This window comes from Chelonoidis abingdonii, chromosome 2 (assembly GCF_003597395.2).
Source record: "Chelonoidis abingdonii isolate Lonesome George chromosome 2, CheloAbing_2.0, whole genome shotgun sequence".
NCBI lineage: Eukaryota > Metazoa > Chordata > Testudines > Testudinidae > Chelonoidis > Chelonoidis abingdonii.
Genome location: NC_133770.1, coordinates 15,603,524 through 15,629,921, shown reverse-complemented (window position 1 = coordinate 15,629,921; position 26,398 = coordinate 15,603,524). Strand labels below are relative to the sequence as shown.

General features: G+C 39.7%; 1 protein-coding gene across 1 annotated transcript in view; it reads right to left on the bottom strand.

The window, feature by feature from the left end:
• LOC116838877 (sodium channel protein type 5 subunit alpha-like) overlaps positions 1-26,398 on the bottom strand; it is a 351,647-nt gene that overhangs the window by 242,607 nt on the left and 82,642 nt on the right. Inside the window, exons 4-7 of the mRNA XM_075062179.1 lie at positions 23,289-23,378; positions 18,884-19,012; positions 13,166-13,257; positions 4,929-5,159 (exon numbers count right to left, since the gene is read on the bottom strand). Of these exons, the coding sequence (XP_074918280.1) occupies positions 4,929-5,159; positions 13,166-13,257; positions 18,884-19,012; positions 23,289-23,378 (542 nt within the window). The remainder of the gene's footprint in view (positions 1-4,928; positions 5,160-13,165; positions 13,258-18,883; positions 19,013-23,288; positions 23,379-26,398) is intronic.

Genomic DNA, 26,398 nt, shown 5'->3' with positions numbered 1-26,398 from the left:
GCCTGGAACTGGACACAGTACTCCAGCTGAGGCCTCACCAGTGCTGAGCAGAGTGGACGTCTACGTTCCATGTCTCATATACAACACTCCTGTTGATATACCACAAAATATTATCCTTTTTTGATTAATGTTGTGGCTCCTATTCTGATAGCTGTAGCTATCTTCTCCAGCATCTCCGGAAACACTTAATCATTCTCATCCTGAAGTCAGTAAATGTTTGTATAAAGACACTTGGCTCTTTGCCCCTCATTACTTTTCAAGACTGACTCAACACTTCCTCCCATTTGTTTAAATGATTTCTGTCCGCCACTTGTAATTGAATATTACTACCTCACACTGTCTTCACTTTCCATCATTATGAAAGCACGTTAAAACCTTTAATTGGTATTACTATTTTTTTACTATGTATACAGCACAGCCAAACTCTAACCCAGTCAAATCCAACACCCCATCAAGGCTGTTATTCATATAATAGGTAACATTTCCCCTGACCAAAAGAGGTATTTCCCCATCACATTAATTATATAGCAAGTTATATTTGTACAGAGACAATTTCAATGTATGTCATTCCTGACTTTTATACACAGTGAGCCAGATTCTCATCCCTTCTCCATCCTATGTGTTTATCCAAGGGTTTTATCTGGCTATCCATTACTGAAGAACCTGAGGACCTCACAGGCTTTAATGTATTTATCCTTATAATATCTCTGAGAGATAGGGAAGTATTATCCCTCATTTTGCAGATGGAGAACTGATAGAGCCCTGGGCGGATACAATTTTATATCTGCAGATGCAGATATTTGTGCATATAAATCGATATCCGCAGAGCTGAAGGGCTCCCCCGGGAACTGCAGTGACAAAAGCAGCAGCACCACATCGGGCCACCACTCCCAGGAGCCAGCGCCCCATGCTGGCAGCTTCTCCAGCATGGTTGTACCATCTCCAGCCTTTCCCACTGGGGCGGGCACCAGGCTCACCAGCAGCCATCTCCAATGATGCTAGTGTGTTCAAGCAGCGTGCATGCTCCCAGACAGGAGTCCCTTCCACGCAGCAGTCTGTGTCGTCTGTCTGGGGGCATGCAAGCTGCTTGAACACATGAGCACGATCTGGGACAGCTGTCGGTGAGCCTGATGCCCACCCCAGTGGGCCAGAGGAGCTGCTGACTCCTGGGAGCAGCGGCCTGATGTGCTGCTCCTTTCGCTGCTGTGGTTCCCGGTAGAGCCCTGCAGTTCCGTGAATACTGATTTGCATCCGTGTATATAAATTTGTATCTGCACAGGGCTCTAAGAAGTGAGACACAAACACAGTAACGGCCATATTTTTAAAGGTGTTTAGGTGCTGAAAGATGGATCTTTCTGCATTTTTAGACATCCAAACTCCTCGAAAATTCTAGTCCTAAGAGTTCTTCCAGCAGCTAACAGAAGTTACTACATCACAGGCCCTGGTTCTCATGGGAGACTTCAATCACCCTGATATCTGCTGGGAGAGCAATACAGTGGTGCAGAGACAATCCAAGAAGTTTTTGGAAAGTGTAGGGGACAATTTCCTGGTGCAAGTGCTAGAGGAACCAGCTAGGGGCAGAGTTCTTCTTGACCCGCTGCTCACAAACAGGGAAGAATTAGTAGGTGAAGCAAAAGTGGATGGGAATCTGGGAGGCAGTGACCATCAGATGGTCAAGTTCAGGATCCTGACACAAGGAAGAATGGAGAGCAGCTGAATACGGACCCTGGACTTCAGAAAAGCAGGCTTTGACTCCCACGGGGAACTGATGGGCAGGATCCCCTGGGAGAATAATAGGAGAGGGAAAGGAGTTCAGGAGAGCTGACTGTATTTTAAAGAATCCTTATTGAGGTTGCAGGAACAAACCATCCTGATGTGTTAGAAACAATAGTAAATATGGCAAGTGACCAGCTTGGCTTAACAGTGAAATCTTTGCTGATCTTAAACACTAAAAAGAAGCTTACAAGAAGTGGAAGATTCATAAATGACCAGGGAGGAGTATAAAAATATTGCTAGGCATGCAAGAGTGAAATCAGGAAGGCCAAATCACACTTGGATTTGCAGCTAGCAAGAGATGTTAAGAGTAACCAGAAGGGTTTCTTCAGGTATCTTAGCAACAAGAAGAAAGTCAAGGAAAGTGTGAGCCCCTTACTGAATGAGGGAGGCAACCTAGTGATAGAGGATGTGGAAAAAGCTAATGTACTCAATGCTTTTTTTGCCTCCGTCTTCATGAACAAGGTCAGCTCCCAGACTACTGCACTGGGCAGCACAGCATGGGGAGGAGGTGACCAGCCCTCTATGGAGAAAGAAGTGTTCATGACTTATTTAGGAAGCTGGATAACACCACCCTAGGCCAGCTGCACAGCATCTGAGGGTTGCTAAAGGATGTTGGCGATGTGATGTGTTAGATGCAATTGGAAACTCGATGGGTGATAGGGCGAAGTCGCGGTGATGACTGAAAAAGTCTAATGTAGTGCCATTCTTAAAAAAGGAAGAGAGCATCCGAGGAACTACAGTCCATTGGTCTCATTCATCCCTGGACAAATCCAGGAACAGGGCCCCAAGGAGATCAATTCTGAAGCACTTTAAGAGGAACTGACGTCAGAACCGTCAGCATGATTCACCAATGCAAGTCAGTACTGACTAACCTAATGGCCTTCTATGATGACAACTGCTCTGTTATGAAGGGAGAAGTAGTGGACGCTGCTATTCGTTTTTTAGCAAAGCTTTTGATATGTCTCGCACAGTATTCTTGCCAGCAAGTTAAGAGTATGGGGATCGAATGGACTATTGAGATTGGATAGAAAACGTGGCATACAGTCGTCGGCTCATGATGGGTATGATCAAATGGCTCCATGTCTAGCTGGCAGCCGGTAGTCACCAAGAGTGCCAAGGAGTTCCTGGCCCGGTTTTGTTCAATATCATTAATATCTGGAGTGGCTGACTGCACACTCAGCAGTTGCAATGTACACTAAATGAGGATGGGTGGTAGCATACGCTGGGGAGGAGTGATTACAGAGATCTAACCATAGAGATTTGGTGCCCAAATAAATCTGATGAGTTCAGCTAAGTACAGAGTTGCAGATCCGTCACTAGTGGAAGATCCCATTCACGCTAGAACTAGGGACCCAAGAATGGTAGCAGCAGTTCTTGCAGAAAAGGAACCAAGGTTCCAGTGGACGAGAGCTGGAGATGCGCAACAGTTTGCCCTTGTTGTCAAGAAGTTAACGCTTTTGGGCTCTATAAAATAGGGCATTGCCAGCAGATCGAGGAACGTGATCGTTCCCCTCTATTCAAATTGGTGGGGCCTCACCTGGCAGTCTGGTCCAGTGTTCTGGCCCCACTTGACAGAATGGAGTGGAAAAATTGGAAAGAGTACTTGGAGGAAACCAAATAATGATTAGGGGCTGAGCATATGATTCTGAGAGAGGGCTGGAGGGAACCGGGATTGTTTATTCTGTAGAGAGAGAAGAATATGGGTTTGATGCTGCTTCAACTACGACAGATGATGGATCTGACTGTTTGTCAGTGGTCCAGTTGACAGACAAGGAGCACATGTCTCACGTTGCAGATGGGCAGGTTTAGGTTGGCTATTAGAAAAACTTCTTCATAGGGGGTGGAAGCACTGTTAAGGTTACCTACGGAAGTGTGGATCTTCCTTCCTTAGAGGTTTTTAAGGTCAGGCTTGACAAAGCCTTGGCTGGGATGACTTAGCTGGGGATTGGTCCTGCTTTGAGCAGGGGGTTGGTCTAGATGACCTCTTGAGGTCCCTTCCAACCCTGATATTCTATGATTCTGTGATTTACCCCAGGTCACACAAGGAGTCTGTGGTGGAACAGAGAATTGAACTCAAATCTCCTGAATTGCAGGCTAGTGTCCTAACCACTAGGGTGCCCTTCCTCTCAAAATAACCACTAGAGTGTCCTTTCTCTCAAAATAAATAAAGTAACAAAATACTCACAGATTTCACCTTTCATACATTAGCCATGAGTCACATCTGTCATGCTGCTATTATTTACCTTTCCTCAGCAGCATCATTAAATTATTTAGGGCTTGAACCAATGCTCACTGAAATTGATGAGAATCTTCTATTGACTTCCATGGGCTTTGGATCAGGCCTTTTGCCAATAGCAGAGTCATTCATTCTGACTATGAAGTTTATTTACATGAAAGGCAATTTTTAAAATTTTAATACAGGAGTTGTGTTAACATATTTTTACTTGTAATTCAAAGAAAAGCAACCTGTAGATTGTTTAGAAATGCTCTGACATAGAAAGCAAACCTTCTGGTAATGAGATCACAGCACCAGATAATGCAATACTGCCAACTCCATATAGGGAGTTAAATCTCCCCAAATCATGAGATTTTTAACATTAATAAATGGTTAGGTTCATTTTATTTGCCTTTTGGTTTTTGAGTCTTTAGGGGTCACATTTTCAAGCTTTTGCCACTAACTATGAGAGCTAGAAACTTAGATTAAAAAAAAGGGGGGGAAAAAGGGTGAAAAAGGTGAGAGTTTCATATAATCACCTGACTGGGGCTTTAAGAAAAATATCAAATTTTGTGAGACTCAAAAAATAAAGAAGTCTCAACAAATGGCAACACTGCAATGAGTAAAAAGAACAGGAGTACCTGTGGCACCTTGCTGATACAGACTAACATGTCTGCTACTCTGAAAACTGCAATGAGTGTTTCAGTCATTATCACATGAGTCTACAAAGTGCCAACTGGTAGCACTGCTTCCAACAATGCAGTAAAAATATGGTGGCACATCTGGACCTTCCCAAACCAAACCACTGGTCCATTCTTCTGGGAGAGGAGTTCTGTCCATTCATATTTTTGGCAGTAATTGGTTTGTACATAGGTTTTGATTATCATAATGCAAAGAGACAGATAACTAACTTAAAAGATTAAAGAGAAGAGTTTACCTGGATCATTAAGAAAATCATCCAAGGAATTCCACTTCTGAATGCCTGAATAAGATGTGCCATTGGTAGAGTTAAATTCGGTGTAGTTCCTGACACACTTATGTCTCAAATTGCCCATAAAGAGCTGGAGGCCTATAAGGGCAAAGACACTCAAGCAGAAAACGGTCAGGATCATCACATCAGCAAGTTTCTTAACAGACTGGATCAGTGCACCTACGATGGTCTTCAGTCCTAGGGAGATAAAAGCCAAGAGTTTATAGACTTAGAAGCAGGAACAAAGGTGTAGTTAATTCCTTTTGAGAGCTGAAACTCTGCACAGAAGCCACAGTGCCTAATCAAAGGGTCTATATTATATATTTGCAACCTGATGGCACAAACAGGAAGAAGTGATTAATCTGAAAACGTAGTTTGGGCCTAATATTTTGGACAAATTTCTTCCTATTTATGTTTGTTCTTCCTATTATTTTTAAATGAAAAAGCCATTAAAAACAAAGAGAAACATTTGATTGAACTAAAAGGCAAGGAGTGACACATAAAACTGATCATATATAAAATAAAACTGCATAGATGGTATGTAATATTTCAAGTGCATATTCTATGTAAGAGTAAACATATTAAAGATTTAGATAACTGATTTGTCAACAGCATGCTCAAAGTTTCAAAAGTACCTAAGTGATTAGAGCCTAAGTCCCACTGACTTTTGAAAATTTTATCACTTGTGATCACATGAAGAAGCATGTGTGTACTGCTTTATGTCTGAACACTTTATGTAATAAGGCCAAATCCTGCTTGCCTTACTCTGGCAAATAATCCCATTAACTTCAACTAGTTTGTATAAAATGAGGTGAATGTGAACCTTAGTGTGAGATCAAATATGGAGATATTTGAATGCTACATTATGTAAACAGCACCAAGGAAGATTTATTCCTTTTTAAAAGCCCTCTTATTCATCATAAATATCTAGCAGGATTTCCAGAGCAATTGCATGCCAGTAGCAGTTATGTTTTTTAATTAACATTCATTTTTAATGAATTTTCAGTTACCAGTAACTAATGCTTCTGGTCCTTAATAACACTAATATGGTAGCATTAAAAGGAATTAAATTAAAAGAAAAAAAATGCAAAAGAAAGCAGGTGACTTTTTTTTAATGGGACATATTCATAATGAGTTGACCTGCCCACTGAACATCATCCTACATATTAGGGCTTGATTCCCAGGACTTTCAACCCATAGCACTAACCAGCCATGAAAGTTGGATTAGAGCTATATGGGCAAAAATAAATAATAATAATCAAAAAATGGTTTAAAAAAAACCAAAGCAAAAAAGAAAACACACAAGGGTTTGTAAGAAAGCAAAACATTTTTTTGTTCTCTCTTCAAACTTGTTTCACAAACAAAAGGAAATTGCTGTTTCTAAAGCTGGCTGAAATCTCAGCATGGCCAATGGATCTTGCAGTACACAGATCCACAAGCATAAACAAATTACACTCCTGTGCAGGGTATAACTGTTAACATAGGCCATTAAGTGTATTAATGGAAGTGGAATGGCCATGCAGCCACTACATACTGAACTACTAGGCTGTAGGAAGGCCATGTTTCCCTACCAACCACTCTTGGATACTCTGTGCCAAGCCAGTTTGTGCCACGGTGGGACAGAAAGGGCTGCAACATTTGCCCCTCTGCACACTGGCTTAAAAAAAAAAAAAAGTTGTGTAGAACAAACACTATCCAAAAGCAGATTTTCAAAAGGGCTCAGGGCCAGATTTTCAAGTGCTCAGCTCCCACAACACAGCCGTTTTCAAAAGCGTTCCCCTTTGATTTAGGCACCTACCTAAGAGCCAGATTTTTTAGTGCTCTGAGCTCTTCTGGAAATCTGGCCACTTACTTTGGTGCCTAAATGGAAGTGAAGCTCTTCTGATAATGTTCATTTGGGGCCAGATTAACAAATCAAGAATCAATAGGTCTCCCAATGCGAGAATGTATTCTCCCTTTCTGCAGATCTATAAAATGTTTGGTTACAGCCCAAATCTGCGGGTTTTTTCAGGTAACACTCTCACACAAGTCCATGGAGCAGAGTGGGTATAAAGAAAAACAGGATCAGCCTGTTAATGGTTTTTAATTGAACAGTAACAAAACAACCAGTGAGGAAAATCAGTCGTAAGTACATTAGAGCAGCTTTTCTAATTGTTTTCTATCTAACTCACCAACATGTTTTGCTTGAGCTTTCATCACTGGCCGCTCTTTACATATACTGCCATTTGCCTTTTTGTAGTTGCTCAAACTTGGGATGTACAACTAAGAATTGGATTTTAGAGGGGAGCCCTAACTCTAGAGCTAACCCACAAAATCTAATCCTATATACTTTCCCTTCAGTAATCCATGTGAAAGTCCTGCAGGACATCCACTTTATTAATATGAATTCAAACTCAGAGTTTCCATCTGTATTACTTTAGTATAGTGATAACACTAGTTAACTTGCCAGACGCCTTGATATCTTTTGGCACATCACAAGGTATCTCACACAGAAATTTAGTGTGGTGCATATCCCACCCACTACGTGCCAATTAGAGACTTGAATCTGCAAACCCTCACTCACATGAGAAAGAAGAATGGAACTCCCGCATGAGCAAGGACAATATTAGGACCCAACCCTGAGAATACTTATTTACACAGGTAAGATTATATACAACATGAGGAAAGGTTTGCAATTTCAGGACCCACTGCTCTTAATGTTAAGGTCAATTTCCGAAACTTACTCTATCAGTTTAGTTACTAAGGTTTTAAACGGAATGATTACCCTCCAGTGTTTGTTTTATATGTTTAATTTGTACAGAGATCAGGAAACTCCATTTAGGGGGTTTTTCATTTTATTTATTCATGGGGTTTTTTTAGAACTTACACGACGATGAGCAATTTAGTGGAAAGTGCTTTAGTAATAACATTGTAAATATTGATTAAAAATAAATTACTCTTATTTCATTATTACTGGTGTATTGTACTGGGTAAAACCATAAGGGAATTTGGAATATTTCTGTCAGGATCACTGTATTTTTGTCACATCTTACAAAGTCAAGATGTGGCCAGAAAAGTAACTGTCATTCTCATGGTCACTTGGCGTGTGCATCACTATTTAAGTCACCACTAGCCAAAACACTATGTATGGGGTGGGAGGGATAGCTCAGTGGTTTGAGCATTGGCCTGCTAAACCCAGGGTTGTGAGTTCAATCCCTGAGGGGGCCATTTAGGGATCAGTCTTGCTTTGAGCGGGGGGTTGGACTAGATGATCTCTTGAGGTCCCTTCTGATCCTAATATTCTGAGGGCTGTGTCAATAGGAATTGAGGGCACTCAGAAGCTTGCTGCAGGTGCTCTGCATTTCCCTGTTTTCTTTTGTTTTTTTCTAAAAAGGTAATTGCTAGATGTATTCAAATTTAGACCACTATTAAATCTTCTATGGAACTAATCCTCCTTTGAAATAATGCCAATGAGAACACTGCAGTACAGCTTAATAGAATATACTATTTATAGAGCATTAAAGGCATTTATTTAACTCTTGCAGGTCAAGCACCAAACTCGGCAGCATGCAGCAGAAAATCTTAAGGCCTGATCCAAAACTCATTGAAGTCAGTAGTCAATTCACATTAATGGACTTTGGATCAGGTCCTTACAGACTAATTAATTAAATATTCTTCTGAATGACTAAATTCTTTCCACACTTTTATGGCCAAATCCTGTTTTTCTTTCTCACATGGGTAGAGCCACTAAGTTCAGATGCTATGGTGTACCTAGATAGAGGGAGTAAACAAGCTGGATTTGGCCCAAAACATTACTATAATAGTAGTAAAGGTTAACACATTAGAACATCACCAGAGATTAAGGAAATAATAAGTATTCAAAAGCAAATTGCAAACCATAAAAAATGCAAGCAACACGAAATAGTGAAAAACAGTCACATCCCCAAAAACCATCTATTCCTCCTATGAAATTTAATAGATTATTAGCATTATTGAGTATGTCATCCATACCAGATGTTGGCAATCACTTACTGTACATCAGACAATTTCATGCATATTCCGGGAAAAAGAAAAGAAAAGAAAAACAAAACCACCGAGTGTGACTTGCATGATGATTGCTATCACCTCGTCTGTTCTCATCTCCTGAGATATGCATAGTTGTCATTACTGTCTCTTTGAGTTACGTGTATGTAGCAAGAAAAGAACACACTCCAATGAGTGTATTACGTTATTAGTCACAGACACACACTGCAGCTAATAGGTTTTTATTACCTTGGAAAATGTATAGGACAGTCAGTGTTTCTGCAGATCATCTCTCAATGAGAAGAGTATGATTATTTTCCAGGCTCATCTTATATAAAGACATTAACATGTAACATGAGTTTGCCACCTCCACATATGATTGCTGCCCTCCAGGAGCTTCCCACTGGCTGCCTGCTTCTTGAGTGGAGTATGTTGCTACTACAAAGATGAAATTCAGCGTTATGGAGAGGGCCAAAATAAGACCTCCTGTAACATGTCTTTAAAGTGGGGCTTAAATGGGACATAAGTGGGATTTAAGTGGTGCTTAGCGTCTTTTGCTGTCACTCCACACATAGGCAAATTTCATGCATAAGGTCTGAAGGCTTGTGCTCTGAGCTCTGCCTATAAATTCAGTTCCGAATGATAACCAAAGTGTTATTTACAGTATTTAAGGACCCTATCCAATTCCCAAAGTCAATGAAAGACTCATGCTGACTTCAATGGGAGCTGGATCAGGCCCCAAAGACCTTGAACTTATTTATCTCTGACACCACTTCTCCCTCACATCTCATCATTGAAGCTGAGATGCTCCTGTTGGCAGTGTTTGTACTGCAGGCTCTGCTGTTCATCCTCTGTAGCTGAGGGCTCCTGCTAATGAAGCTTACTCCTGCTGACAGTGTACCACAGGCTGAGATTGGCCATTTTCAATGAATATGTTTAATTTATTTTATTTATTAGTTATTATCAATGACTGGAGTGATTTCTCTGCACATAAAGTGCATGATATGAAGTCCACTGCAGTTGATGGGAAGATTTCCATTGACTTCAGTGAGATTTAGGTCAGGCCCAACATGGGGCACTGATGGGTGTTACTGAGTTGCCCAGTGGGCTGGCTCAAGAATTTTAGGATTAAATTTTAAAATTAAATAGACAACGTCTAGTTGCCATGACTATAAGTGAGATTCAAAGTTCTAATTAATAAATAAAATCACCTACATTAAGGGGCTTTATTCCAAAGTGAAGCATCTGAAGTTGATGGATATATATGAAGAAATTGGAGACAAGGGATTATTTGTTAAAATGGCACTTGAATTTATTTAAGGTAGACAGATTGGGCCAGATTCTCAGCTAGTGTAAATGTAAATGGCATAATATTATTGAAATCTAATGAAAAGATGATTTAACTCAACGGATCCTTTGACTTCAGTGGGTCTACTCCAGTTAGGCACATACTTAAGGGTGTGATTTTCAATAGCACTAAGCATTAAACTAACTGCTCCCACTGAAGTCAATGGTAAAACTGGCATTGTTTCAGTAAAGCAGAGTTAAGCTAATGCTGAGTATTTCTGAAAATCAGCCCCTGAGCACTTTGCTGGGTGGAAGCCTTATATCAGCTTAGGATCTGGTCCATTATTTCAGGAAAGCAACTTCCCCAAGCTCACAAATTTTAGGTATTTCTGTAAATAAATAACCAGAAGATGCTAAAATGTGATTGGAAATCACCTCAGGTCTTTGCAAAAGAGAGTGAATTCCAGCAATCACCTTCCTTATCTGAGAAATAACAAAGGCATCAAAAATACAATGCAGCCCAAGAATGGCATTTAAGATATTACTTTTCATCATTTTTCATTTTAAAATCAACTGTCTGGTAATATTTCATCTCAGCAAAATCCTATATTATTATTAAAGACCCAAACTGAGCTCCAAAATAGACTTCTAAGAATACCTAAATATTTCTTTAAAAAGGATAACTCACCTGAAATTATCTACTAGCACGAGAGCGCTCATACATCTCTCTTTTACTAGCAATTAAATAGATGCCCAATCATTCATATCTCTCCATTTGTGTAATTTTACATGCTCAAACACAGGTAATCTTGATGGTAAAATCCAAGGGCCAAATTCCCGGCTGGAAAAACTCCATGGAGTTATGTCAGCAAAGTATTCGGCCCCTAGTATCATGATATTAAAATAGTTATAAGAAAGTTAGCTGAGTCTACATCCAGAGGACGAAAAGAGAGAACATGTGTTACTGCATATTGCACTAATAAATTATATTTGATATCTTCTTTCACCAACAAATGGCTCAATCAGGTATTTAATCATACAGACAGGTTTGGGTGTATTTTAAATAATATCTTGTACTCTCCCTCTTCTCATTACAAAATAGATTCTATGTATTGTCTGAAGTCCAAACAAGCTTCAGCTCACTTTCTGATTTCTTAAAACATCACAGAATTACCACACATAACTCAGTAAAATTGGTAGGCTGTGCTCTGAAGAGGTTCAGGATTGAAGACAAGATGGAAACTGAAAGGCATCCTGTGGAGATGACTGTCCCTCCAGGTTAGTCTTCAAATTACTGGCAAAAGAGAGAGAACTCTTTTGTTGTTAGGTTTTTTTGTTGTTTGGTTTTTTTTGCTTAGCTATTACTGCCTTATGTGATCTGTAAATCATGGAGCTCGGCTTGCAGTTAAACCATGGCTTTCCCCAGCATAAACATTTTCACAGTGAACACCCTAATTGTAAAAGATCTTAACAAAGCTTTTCTGCTTGTTTGGGTTTACCCTTCCAGGCTGACAAATAAAATACAAAACAGAAATGCTACAGGTTTTCAGAAGCCTCAGACCTCTTAAACTACTCAATAAAGGCCAGGTGTTACCACCTTTCCTCACACTGAGTATTACCTTACTTTGCAAGTAGCTCCACTGACTTTAATGACACTAAGACTGGAGTTAGGCACCACTCAGCATGCGTAAGATTTGCAGAATCTGGCTCTAATTGTACAAGGTGTGTTCTTAAAATGTGTGCATCCCAACCACAGTATTTATGCCTACATTTGAAGCTCTATGTGGCTGTTGGTTATCACAGCTGATAACATGCATGACCACACATACTTAAGCTAGGTCATTTATTTTGATTTTAGCGTCATAGTGCAAGTGTTTACAGTCTCCCGGGTTGAAAAATTTCACTACACTTAAATGAAAGTGCTTGATTTTGAGAGTCTTCTTAATTTTTCAAATATATTTAAACACGTAATTGCCAACATCTGTTCAGGATAATGATCAACAGGATCTACCATGCACGGTTTTTGCGATCTTCTCTACCTTGCCATGCAGGTTGTATATTTTAAACACTGAGGCTGAATGAGACCTGTCCATAGATTACACTTGGCAAGAATGTATTTCCATGGAGCTAGCTCTGAACTGGGCTCATCTCTGAATAAATCACTAATTTGAAACTATTATTAATCACAGTAAGTAATAACAGCTAAAAATGGGATCAAAGAGTTTTGATTAAAACAACGCTATGGAAAAAGGGGTTAATTCACTAATGGAACTGTGTCAAAACACTGACTCTCTTTGGGATTGTTTCATTGAAAATGTGAAATATCAATTGGGAGAGATCCTGTCTCCACTGAAGTCAATGCCAAAATTCCCACTGACTTCAACAGGACCAGAATTTCAGTCAAGGTTGCTATCCAATATAAACAAGACAGCACCAGAAGAATTAAGGCATCTATGTTTCCAGCCATAAAATGAGTTCAGTTTTTAGCACAAACTTTGACTTGTCTGCAAAGGCACTTGGAAGTTCTAATAAATATATTTGAGGCCATCATTTATTCTTTCATTTTTAATATAAAAATCTGAAGATGTTAATGGAACTTCGTTGCCATTTTCATATGGTTCATGAAAGAGTACTTTATGGGTATGATTAACGATGCACTGCATAGAAAAGCTTATTATACAGTAGTACTCATTTTAGTGAGCTTTGTCATTTTGGAAACAACTGTGATTCATTTTGCCCACAAAGCAGTATTGAAAAACATATGAAAAACGTCTTCTATTGACAGGTCACATTCCCTACATTCATCCATTCCCAATCAGTATCTATTATATTAAGTCATTTGTATTCACTGTATTTGCTACTGGAAATGGCATGTAGGCTTTAAATGCAGCCTGAGTGTTTAACCTGATTTTCACCTGAAATGACTGAGATTGTTTTCAGCGCCCGAAGTACTCTGAACGTTCGTAAGGCTGAGACATTGCCCAGGTCCACAAATTCAGTTATGTATCTGTAACAAGGGAAAGTCACACACAGACAATGACAAAACGCCAGCAAAAAACAACAGTCAAGGGGACAAGGAGAGACAGAGAGAGAATCACTTGTAGCTGAGCGCCAATATGCAAGGATCAGGGCTTCTTACCTGGGATTACTGAAATAGTTTTAAAAGCTCTCAATACCCTGAAAGTCCGAAGAGGTGTAACACTGACTAGTTTCACAAATTCTCCTACATACCTGTAGAATTAAATCACAGTTATTTGGAATTATACAGTAGAGCGTGCTATTGGATTGAATGAACAGGGCATTCACTTGTAAGAATGAATGCATCTGAATGAACAGTACACCCACTTTATAAGGCTGTTCTTATTTGCCATTCTTCTTGAGTATATCATATCATACAAGATGCTAAATGTTCCCTACATCATAAATCTTAAGAATCAGGCACAGCTTTCTTTAAAACTATACGTAGGAGTTGGTTTTAACAGTGCTCAGCAGTGCATATTGTACACATTATACCATCATGTTTCAGATTTAACCGCCTCAGGAATTACTGAAAACTTTAAAAAAACCCAGGAAAATAAATTTCCTATTGTAGTTTTAAAAATTAAGTCTACAATATTCCCTGTAATACTGACATAACAGATTAAATCAATCACATATAATACAAGACAAAATATCAACATAAATAATTCCAGGGGATTATTTCTCATATATTGCTTTGGTACATTGCACAACTGATATGAGCCCTGAGAGACGAAGAGAAAAGTAGTTATTTATTGCCTGAAATTGCAGAAGACAGATTTTAAGTGAGGACTATACTTTCAATCCTGTGGTAATGCATTTCTCGTAAAAAATACTGGTCCTGACACTCTAGCCTTGCACATCATGTTGTCACTGATACTCACGCAAAGTGAGGTAAAATGTGAGTGTAAATGCTACTACTAGGGTAACTAATTGGACAACTCTGATTTGGGGTTGTTTCACAAGCTATTTCCTCCAACCTAGTGTAGTGTATGCAGCCTGTCCACCATCTCACCTTCTAACCTCTTGGGTTCTAGCATGATTATGGGAAATTATATTTGCAAATTTTAGTTCCCGCAGATCCTCTATCCAATGGAATTTGTGTTTCAAGGATGAAGCTTACTGGGTTTTGTGCAGATACCTCTAGAGGGGTTACAGAGCAGCCTCTCCACATCTGCTAATCCAGATTATCACCTGCAATAGCAACATTGGTTCTCTTCTCCAGAGTCTCATGGGAGAGTTTGAGCAAACAGATTTGCCTAATCAGTAGTTCCTCCCTTAGCCCACCCTCAATAGCTCTCTATTCCAGCCGAATGAGGGCTAACACCAAAACCCCCTTCTGTAGCAGGAGGGGGTGTGAAAACTTCCTTCAGCAGCTGCTATTCCATCCCCAATGGTAGAGCCTCCACATTTGTTTGAATTTCATTCTAGCTGTATGTAATTCAGCTCCCCAAATGTCCAGAAATTATAAGTGATTTATGGCACGTGGATGTGGTTTTGCTCACTGCAGATTTGTAAAAGCATATTAATAATCTGTAGATGAGCATATAACCAAATGATACAAGTGATATTGCCTTTGTTCACAGTATGGCATTTAAAAACTGAAGAGCAAGCCCAGCGAGTGCACAGCGAGTGTAGTACTGTATATTGTATGCTCCCGTACAATATGGAAAACAGACCCTGTGTACATTCTGCAATGCTTACTGTTCTATTGAACTAAAAGATGCTGTCTGTATCTATGACCTATACGACTAGTTCTATTATATGCTCAGGAGGAGAGATACTGTAATTTCACAGTAATGACCCAATAACTCTAAAAGAAACTATAGGACTTGTACAATAACATCTGCTAACAAAACAACTTTATCTCCTGATAACAGTTCAGATAACTCAGACCAATATTATATATATTGGCTGGGCACATCAAAGCTTTACACCCATGAATTTGTGTGGGATAAAACCTTGCACATTTCAGCACTCCCTATCCCATTATGAATCCTCACACACTATTCACTGCTCATGCTTCCAGGTACATAGGCAGAACTACCAATAATATCACACCAAGTATAAGCAAACAAGACAGTAGAGCTACCTGAGATTCAATACAATTCTGGTTTTAATGATTTGCAAATTGCATTCATGTAAGGTGCAAATCATGTCAGAATAGAGCCCAATATTCAATGCTTCTCACTGTCTGCTGTTAAATATACCTGGAAAACAAGATTCATAACATTCAGATTGTCTTGCAATCAATTTTAACTCTCTCACTGCTACTTGAGTGCCTGAAGAACTGTTTCCTACTGGAGGAGAATACGATTGTTTCTATTCCATTCCAGCCCTACTCAATAACTGAACCCGTCAATTCGGTCAAAAACACATTTGATTAAAATATGTTAATATGAAATGGCTTAGAATAGGCACCAACAGGAGTATAAGCTGATTCTGAAGCATCTGGTTATTGAAATAATTTTGTTTCATCTGTGTGTGTTTTTCACTGCAGACCCTCTATTTTAGGGGGCCTTAAGTGATTAAAAAAATCATTTGGATAGTAATTTGGCAGGCAGCCTAGGAACAAAATACTGGGGCCTATTCTCTTGCCAAAGGGTGTAGTATCTTACTGACAAGCAGAGCAGTTTCAAGATAAATCTTTATTATGAGCAGGCACTATATACAGATATGAGGTAATGAAACTTTCTACTACTCTGTGTAGCTGCAGCCAGCAACTTCCCTGTCCTGGGCTTTGTTTCTGCCCCGGCAAGAAGTGTCCCAGGAAACCCAAGGACTGCATTTACAGTGCACAGGAAGAATGGCATCTCTACACTTGCTGGAGAACATACTATCTAGAACAATGAGGCCTTCTGTGTGGGTGCTACGAAGCCACTGACAGAAGAATTGGACCCTAAATCATTTTCATACCACTGCAAGAACTAAAATGCATGCACAATATCACAAAGAGGGTAAGTCCTGTAGGCTTGATGGGCTAAATTCTAGTTTCTTCACAACTGGGTGAAATTCATCCTAGTGCACCAGAGCCACCAAAGACCTGTGATCTGCTTAAGTCCCAGGTAGACTAAGTGGGGCACAAGTTTTGTGCTGGCCCTCTCTGCACAGGAGTGAATTTCACGCAGTCCAAGTAGTTCTGTTATGCAGTATGAGAATAGAATATCACCCCCCACCACTCAGCTCAGAAGCAGCCATGCAGCAGATGCACAGCCACTTTGCAGCCTCAAGGCTAGGTAGCCTCTGCATTATGGCAGGCCCACCATTCTTACCGTTATTCTCTCCAGGTCCACTCTTACCCATCCTAAAAGTCCTTTGTCTGCTAGGGTAGAGGGAACTGCTGAATAACACAGCTCCACAATATACCAGAGTTGGAGACTCCTGCATGAGCTCCTTGCCCCACTCACCACCTCACGGACAATGGAACTACACTACCTTGCTTTTTCTACTTGCTGACATTCTGTGCCTGTGAAGGGGATGGCAGAATTGTACCACTCCTCCCCTAGGTATAATTCCACTCTACTTTTAAATGAAATAAAGAAGGATCACACACAGCACCACAGAGGGAACATATTTAACTTAAACTGATGCAAAAAGACAACTAACATGGGGTTGGTCCCCAAAAGGGCCTCTTCTTTAGGGAACCATTTTTAAATGCTTATCATAGGCATGCCCAGATGCTGATTTCAGAATAACTCAGAATTACAGAGTCAGAATCTGGCCATCTTAATACTAGGTCTGAGCCAAAGACCACTGAAGTCAATGGGAGTATTTTTATAGAAAATAACGGCAATTATCTTACACCTCTAAATATTGTTCTTTGGAGCAATATTAATAGAAACTTATATCCCAAACCTGCCCTCATAACACTCTTGCAACTAACTTCAATGCCCCATAGCTGTGCCTGGACCAGGGATGGATAGACACATTTTACCTAATTTTGGATCCACTCAAACATGATGATTCAGGATTTCAGCTCAAATATCAATGTTTGCATTTCTGCTGGAAGGAGGCTTTAAACAAAGGAGGAGAAAGAAGGTAGAGAGAACAAAAATTCAATGGGGAAAAAACGAGCAGAAAAATGTAGCAGAAAACAGGTCCGGGTGGAGGGGAAGAAAAGAAAATACAGAGATAACAAGAGGGGAGAGAGAATGGGGAAGGAGAGAGAAAGAGAGAAAATAATATTTTGACAAAATAAACACAGTGTATTTGATATTGCAAAATAGAGTTTTGGGCTGATTCCCCAGGGCATCACTCCAGTTTTATGCTGGTGTAATTCCACTGAAATCAATGGCCCAGATTCTCCTGTACACTGAGATCTGCTTGGAGCAGGATGGGGGAGGGCATCAAGGAGCTGACTGGTGGGTTCTGACTTTCTGAGATGATCTGCACGGGCTCCAGTCTCAAGGGTCCATGTTCCAGCAGGGGATTGGTGGAATTCACCGCATTCTGACCACACACACTGCCTACACTCAATCAGGATGGTGAGGTGGGCACAGAGTCAGACATGAGTGACTCTGTGTCAGCTGAGAGCTCCCCCAGACCAGAGATACTCTTGGCTGGACAGATCCCTCTGCTCACCAGCTTCTTTGCATTGCCAGAACCCAAAATAGACTGACTTACAATGTGGAGGGCACTCAAGCATGGAGTGGGAGGCAGTGATAGGACCTTGTTCCCAGTATATGCAACAAGCTTCGTCTAGCTTCAGAAAACACAAGCAGTTTTACCTCAGTTCCCACAGAAAAAGTATTGGTTAAGTTATCGGGGTGGGAGGGGGAGGTGTTTGTCAGCTCAGTCTACCTTGGTGACCGAGAGCATTGCAAATCCCGAAGCTTTGCTCTGTTCTAACCTCCTCTCAATACCTCGTCCATTGTGGGCCAGAGATTCCTGAACACTTCCACACTCTACATATGCTGGAGCAGTGCAGGGGCATCTTTCAGGGAAAAGCTCATAACTTCTTATTTCCTTTTTAATTGTGTTATTATCTTGCAGGCTTCTGGTGTGTTATTGGGGGTCGGGTGAGATTTTTACAGGATTTTTATTTTATTTTAGGTAACTACTAATTAAAATGTGTTATTTATTGTTAACAATCCCTATTATACATACTAGTTACTATTTTCTGTGTACAAGAGGGAGACAGTCATAACATCAGAACTACCTCTGTGGCCTGTGTCAGGGATGGAAGTATTACGAAGGAGAAAGCTTTTCAATTTTTATTGCAATGCAGTTATCACTAAACAGATATATTTATGTATTTCATCACTTGCATTCCCATAACACTTTCCTTCCAAAAATCTTACAGCACCCTACAAATATGAATTAATTAAGTCACACAAACCCAGATATTATTATAACCAATTTACAGATAGATAAACTGAGGCACAGAGAGGTTAAACAACTTGCTCAAGATCATCCAGCAAGCTGCCAAAATCTGTACTGGAACCTAGGGAAAAGTTCTCTGCTCTAGAACCACTCAGGAACAATTCCATAGAGATTTGTTGTAGCTGAAGTATTGTGCTGGTACACTGGTGAACAACAGTTACAAAAAAGAACAGGTAAAAAGTAGTTACACTGCATGTCACGCTCTTGAAAAAGAACAATGGAGTGCTACTTACGCCATAACAATGACACTGAAATCCAGCCAATTCCATGGATCTCGAAGGAAGGTGAATTCTGTCATACAAAATCCTCTTGCCAGTATTTTTATCAATGATTCAAAAGTGTAAATACCAGTGAAAGTGTACCTGGGGAGTAAAGCGTCCAAGAAAATCAAGATCATTAGCAGTTAATGAAGAAGTTGAGGCACATTCAGCTTATTCACTCTGGGCCCAATCCTACTCAGATGAGAAATTCCTACTCATTACAATAGGATTACTCGTATGAGTAATGGTTGTGGCATCAGGCCCTTCGTGAGCTGCTTCACGTGTGGATCCGGTGAACATATGAGAAATGGGGAAGCACATGTGACAGCCTTATAATGAATGCAGGCTTAATTGCAGCATATCTTGATGAATCTGCAGTCACTGAGTGAGGCATGAAAACTATCTAGAAATATTACATTACTGGACTCTGAAGCACACCAGCAATAGTCAATGGAAAAGGAATGGATTATGTAGCATTTCTTGTTATAGATAATATTTAAGTGAAAGATTCTATTCATACCTCTCATCTCTTTCTATCCAGATCATATCAATGTTCAATAGATGAAATAATGATTCAGCTTCACCTAATGCATTACAAAGACAGATTCCCAACTGCAAAGTTCCTGATGTTTCACTGTCTGTGGTAAATAACACCAGTCACAAGCATTAAATAGCAGTGTAATACCCTAACTGAAAATATGCATTATATGTAATGATTTGGACCTGCTAGGATTTAAAAAGGGGGCAGCAGTGTGTTTTTATTTACTACAGTAAGTTATGTACTACCAACAGCTTCTTCACTGTGAATGACAAAATGGATAGAAGTATTCCATGAGTTTTCCTTTGCGATAAATATAGTTAGGCCAAAACTGAGCACATTCTGTATGGACAGTAGCCAGGGACCAGAGCTACAGGATTCAGAGCTGGATCCTTTTTCACCCAGTAGAGTTCATGGGTGAAATCTTGGCCTCATAGACTTCAGTGGAGCCAGGGTTTCACCATATGATTAGTCAGGTCTAGGGATTTCCCCTCAGGACCATTTCTAATAAAGAACTGAAATTATATAGCTCTAGTACTTCAAAAAGAAATGGATTTTTACTAACATCAGTAGAAAAACTTAGATTGTAAGCTCTTTAGGGCAGGGGCCATCTCTTTGTTATTTGTTTATGCAGTGCCTCAACACAATGGGATCCTGGGCCTACCAGTGTCTTTTTCCTTCACTCCTGATCTGTTGGATTGTTTTACCCACCTGGTTGTCAGGACTGTGCTTTATGTGACCAAACCATCTCAGACTGGATTGCCTCATTTTTTCCATTGGTGAGTGTTGGAAAGATGCCCAAAGTTAACACCCCCCTCAATTAATAATAAATAGTAATCTTTAAAAACACATCACCAACAACCCTCTCTACCACCTGCCCCCATTGGCCTCTTATTTTTATTTTTAACTTCTCTGATGAAGTGAAGATGCATCTAATAACCAGGCAGAATTCTCATTCTGATTTTTGTAGGTGTGCCCCAATTTAAAAAAAAATGGCACACCCACGAAAAAGCCTCACAACTCATATGCTACCACATGGGTCTCTTCAAAGGAAATAGCAGTTTGTGTGTAATTTTCATTCCCCAGAATGCTGATTCTCTGTCTGGTCTAGTATGTGTGTACTAAATACATGCATGGTCCATTAATGCCAGCTCACACATGGGCACATAGCACCTGATTCCAAATACACTGAAGTCAGGAGTCATGACTTGTCTAATGGGTGTTAGCTCAGGCCCTCATGGTGAAATTCTGGTTCCATTAAAGTCAACGGGAGCTTTGCCAGTAACTTCAATAGAGCCAAGATTTTACCCCAGTGCTCATAATCTAAAGAATGGAAACATCACCATATAAAATTGCATGAACACACAAATACCACAGGTTGGTTTGGTGTTTTGCAAGAATAGGTGGTGTAGCAAATAAGGGTCAGATTGTGCCCAGCTGTTTCATGAGTGCACTAAGAGGGAGGCAGGATGCAAAGTCTTCTTGTACTAGTGCCCTTAGTTCTGCAGCTGGACACAATTAAAGCCCCTCTCAGGGCCCCTGGAGATGCTAGCCACTGAAGAGTCAATGGCCCTGTTCTCCCTCCACACCAACCAGCAGAGCTCAGTTGGACATTATGTGAGTGTTTGAGACACCCTATAACATACCTGCTGGAACTATGGGTGCTGCCACACCCCTAGGTTTGAAGTGGTTTCCATTTTGATTCAATGGCTCTCAGTACCCCCACTATACAAATTGCTCTAGCACCCCTCCCCTCTAATGGTGTGATCTAGCAGGCCCACTGTCTCTGTGAGCCTCCCTGCAGTTTTAGGAGAGGAATCCTCTCAGAGCTCCCACTGGGGCAGTATGTCTTTTACTGAGATCTTCATGGGTTTTAGATTTGGTGCTGCTTCTGATATCCAAAATACAGGCCAAACAATTGACAGAGGCTCTTTAAGCATATGTTTTCATTAATAAATGTGAAAAGATATACAAAGAATTAAAAAATAACTTCGCTGTGCATACGCTCGTTAAAATGATAAAGACCTTTCCTTTGTTCAACATGTCAGCTGGTTTAATTGATTTCACAGTCATCGTCTAATTCTGAATGGATGTGGAGGTCCTTCAGCAACGCAAGAGTTTCTATAACAACAGAAGCCACTCTGCTAACTGATCTTTTGGGGCCAAGTTAAATCCATTTCTTTTTTTCAAAATGTAAGTGTTTATACCACTGATTTTTAAGTGGTGCTTTATAACATATGTACAGAGCACCACTCTCTTGTTCATTGTGGGGTTCTGCATCCTCACTGAGGCAACAAGGCAAAGCAGAGAGATTTTAGATTCTCAAAATGTATTATTGGTCTAATTTTATAAATAATTCTTAAATTAAAGTTCATTGGGTCATTCTTGTCTTCAAAATTAGCTACCTTTGAGTTTGTGCTTTGAATTTCAGGAGGAAAGACTGAGAAGTATTTTTTTTATGAAAAGAAATGGATTCATTCCACACTGCATGATCAATGAATGCTTCTGTTCTGGACTATGATTTGTTGCACAGCCTATTTGGTGCACTGAAGACATTATTTACATTTTATTCACTGAAGGAAGTGTCTAGTGCTTTAATTTTTCCCTCTAGAACATTCAAATTCCAAAGTACAGACCTGTAGACTGACTCATGCATCCATATGATATCCATATTTCAGTTAAATACATGATGGGTACTGAACTTTGTAACAATTTCCAACAGGAAAAGGACAACATTGTGGGAAGGGGTGTGGAAGAAAGCCACAGACATAGCTGTAAGGTAGTATAATCATACTGAAATACATGATACTTCCTGATATTAGGATGTTATGATGATCAAATCAGCTGTTAGGTTCAGAGCTGGCTTAAAGTTAGTAATTTCTGGAAGCAATTCTTTTTCTAGAAGATGTGCCTTGCATGATCTTGGGAAGCCTAAAGAAGAGAAGTGCACTTTGCTGTCCCTCCCTAAGGCCCTGACTAGACCAGCCACCAGGCTAGAGAACAGCAGATGGCTGTGTTTATCATATGTCAGACAAAAATAAAAAGTCTGTTCTGATTGGTTCAATGAGCCAAAGTAATTGTTTAATGTACTATATGTTGATTAGCTTGTGCATCTGGTATCTATTTCCATAAGGAATATTTTGAAACAACTTACAGAAATGCAAACTTACCAGACTTAACTTTAAAGCTAGCTTAAAAAAAAAAACAGAACAGGAAACGGTCAGTTAAAGCTCTGAGGGTTTTCTGAGAGCTCTGACCATCTGAGAAATTCAGACAACCCCACACAGAATTCCAAAGGTTTGGTGGTTTCTCATAAAATATATCTAGAAATTATTTGTATGTACCATAGCTCTTTTCATTATGGCCTTGGTCCAAAGCCCACTGATATCAGTAGAAGACTGCATTGATGTCAACGGGCTTTGGATTATGCCTTTAGGTTTGAACCAAGTATGTTCTGTAAGTATTTTCTGAAATCATTCAATTAGAAGTCCAGTAACATATTCCACTGTATTCAGCTTCTGAATCGCTTACATGGAAACTCAGGAAGGCAGGCCAATTTCAAATAGAGCTCTAATCATACCATGATTCCATTCAGATGTAGCATAGCAGGTGCATTTAGCAAAAAGTATGAGTTTGGTAGACTGAAAATTGTTAACTTACTTTCTAAGGAGTTTTCAGAGGCGAGAAATACCTGGCAAAACATTTTGTCAGGACAAATAGTGCATAGAAGTCAATATTAATGGAAAAAATTAGATAACAGCAAACAAAATGAGAAGACTACAATGAAAGAGTATAGAAGAGCTAAAGGTAGGGCCTATACCAAGCTGCAGAGGTACTTACTCAACATATTTATTCCATGATTGAACCTCCGATTGTGCCATGAACACACAGTTGGTTAAAATAGTGCACATAATAAACATACTGAACAATGTAAATATACGAGTTAAGGAAAAACGTGACTGTGTAAAAAGACCTCAGAAAAGGTCCCTAATTTTTTCAAGCACTGCACATTTGATCTGATGACTCATTCATATTTTGTAGCATGCATAAACATTAACACATAGAAGTTGTGTGCAATTATATATGAAGGAATACCTGGACACCTAATCACAGTAAAATCTTTGGGCTCTATCCTGCTTTATTTCATTACCTACATCTTTTATGCATATTTTGAATAGTAAAATGGATGCAGCGATTGCGCAGCATTCAATGAATACAACACCCAAAACATATAATCATGTGAAGGTTTGGATTTTGTGACAGCGTGCTTAGGTGTGAATCTCAGTATGAGAGGAGCATTTATGCATTTTAAACTATAAAAGGGAAACCACTCATCTGCTAATTCTGTCTTAGTACTTTATGCTGTATCCTGAAACAAAGAAGAAACTATCAGTAGGCAATAATATACAGGGAGAGACTGTGTACGAAAACTGTCTGAAAAACATGTATTCATCTTCAGGCTCTTGATACCTTCCCTCAAAGCTGCCACCTTCCCGCTCTATTAGTATTGGGTCATCTGAACCTGCTTGGCAATGGGGCAAATTCTAGATCATGTCTTTTCATTCACTCCAATGGGCTTTGATCATGCCCTGGGTATGGAAGGGTTACTAAAGGCTAGTAGCTGCATGGCAGTACTGTAATTTTGCACAGGTACAGGTCCAATTTATAAACACTGTTGCCTCAGTTAAGGCACCAAATATTCTATTAGGAAATGAACAGCAACATTCAGACTCTCAAATATGCATTCTACTCACCTAGATGCTGATTTGAGACCCCAAATATGGAACTAGACATCCTAAATCGAGTTCTCAAGTTTGAAAATTAGGTTTCCTGAATCACTTCCTTTAAAACAAAAGCTGCATGCTGTGAAAAGTACTAAGTGTAATGGGATTCTCATTTGTTCATAAAGATTCACATTTTACTGATATTATCCATAAGTGGGAAGCACAGAAGGCATAGGAAAATGACCTGGCATTTTGTCGATATCCTGGGATACATATAAGAGAAAAGAGAACTGGAATGAGAATTTCCTTTGTTAATTGAGGAAAGATACACACATTTTCACCTCCCACTTATCATAGTCCTGTGATCATTTTATGTTATAGAATAGCAATCTCACATGAGTTTTGAGGGTATGTCTGAAATGTTTGTATCTAAGCTACATGAAAATCATCCTTTTGTGGAACTACAATCTCTGGTGAATACAGAATGGAATGTTTTCTGATCTACTGCATACGCAATAGCAAGATCAAATAGGTAGTAACCACTCCATGTATTCCCATGTGGAAACTTAGAAACCAGTAATTGAACTCAAAGGGAATACTCACCCAAACACATTTTCCACTGCAGGGGCCTGTGGCTCTTGATGCACGACTGAAAGAGGGTATATGGGAGCTAGCCTCATTTTTTTTAATTCAGGCTTAGATTGGAGTGTAATGGTTGTGTCTATCAAGTAACTTGATTAGGTTATTAAATATTTTCAGGTACAAAAAGACTGAGCATCACCTAGAAAATTGTGGATTACTTTTCAACTACAGTGAAAATTCTATGAAAAAAAATGGACAGCAAGCGATTTTCAGGCTTTTTCAAACAAGCAAAATCTTCAGTTTAAGCCTAAACTAAAGCCTCTGTTTCGTCCCCAAAATATATCATATATCCTTGTGGCCTTATATAGCCATGTAGCCGTACTGAGTAAGAAACTGAATCAAGCAACATTCCAGGGATGCCCCTATTAGAGGTAAGGGCTTGAGGGCGCTAATCTTCTTGGTTTGAGACTAGCTGGAGCAGTCAAAAGGGCATTAAATTAACACCACAGGGAAAGGGGCTAAGGCAGCAGCTCTGGCACAAACTAAAACTCAGTAAGTCGCAAACAAATTGAACCAATGTGGTGATGAACGTGACAAGAAGACATTTTTCAGTAGTTTATGTACTAATACTAGAGTGAGTAAAAAGTAAGAGGAGCTACATAACTGACATTATGGAAACCTGCTGAGAGGATGGAATGTTAAAATCACTGGTTATAACCGGTTAAAGGAGGATACAATGGGTAAAAATTGAGGGTGAGGTGTTGCCACTATATATTAAAGACACCATTCCCTGTTTTAGAGTTACTGATTGTTCATAAGAGTAGGATCTTGACTGCACCTTCATCAATGTGCGAACTGAGAAAGCCCAGAAAGGATACTGGTGAAGGTCTGTTACAGAAAAGGGCTCATTAAGGCATAACAAGAACCAATGCTGAAGCCAGACCAATTCAAAGTAGAAATTAGGCACTAATTTTGAACAGTGAGGATGATAAATCATGGAACAAACTACCAAGAGATGTAATGGATTCTTCATCTCGCAATGTCTTAAAAATGAAGATTGGATGCTTTTCTAGAAAATATGCTTTAGTCAAACACAAGTTATTGGATTCAACACAGGGTAACTGGGGGAAATGTGAAAAGAAAATATGCTTTAGTCAAACACAAGTTATTGGATTCAACACAGGGTAACTGGGGGAAATGTGATGGTCTGGGATATACAGGTCAGACTAGATGATTTAATGGTTTCTTCTGGCCTTAAACATTATGATGTATGAAAAGTTGGGGCTGGTAGCATTGCCTTTTATTAAGGTTGCCATTGTAAAAGCCTGTTTGCAGTTGCTTACAATTGTGTCAAATTTTAACCATCTGAGCTGAAAGTGTTTCATGGTATCTGTCTTTTTCCATCCCAGTGAAAATCTGCCCCAGTTTGACCAAGTTATATGCCTTTGGAAAAAAAAAATCACTCTTCACACATGCTTAGTACAGACTTGGACATTAGCAGCTAAAATCTCCACAGATTCTGTCCCCAGTGAGCCTGCTCAGTCCTCTCACTGAACCATGTGCCAACCAGACAGTGCATTCACAGTCCCCACAGAGTGACTTAGCATGCTACATCCCCTCACAGCTCCTACATGTAACCAGACT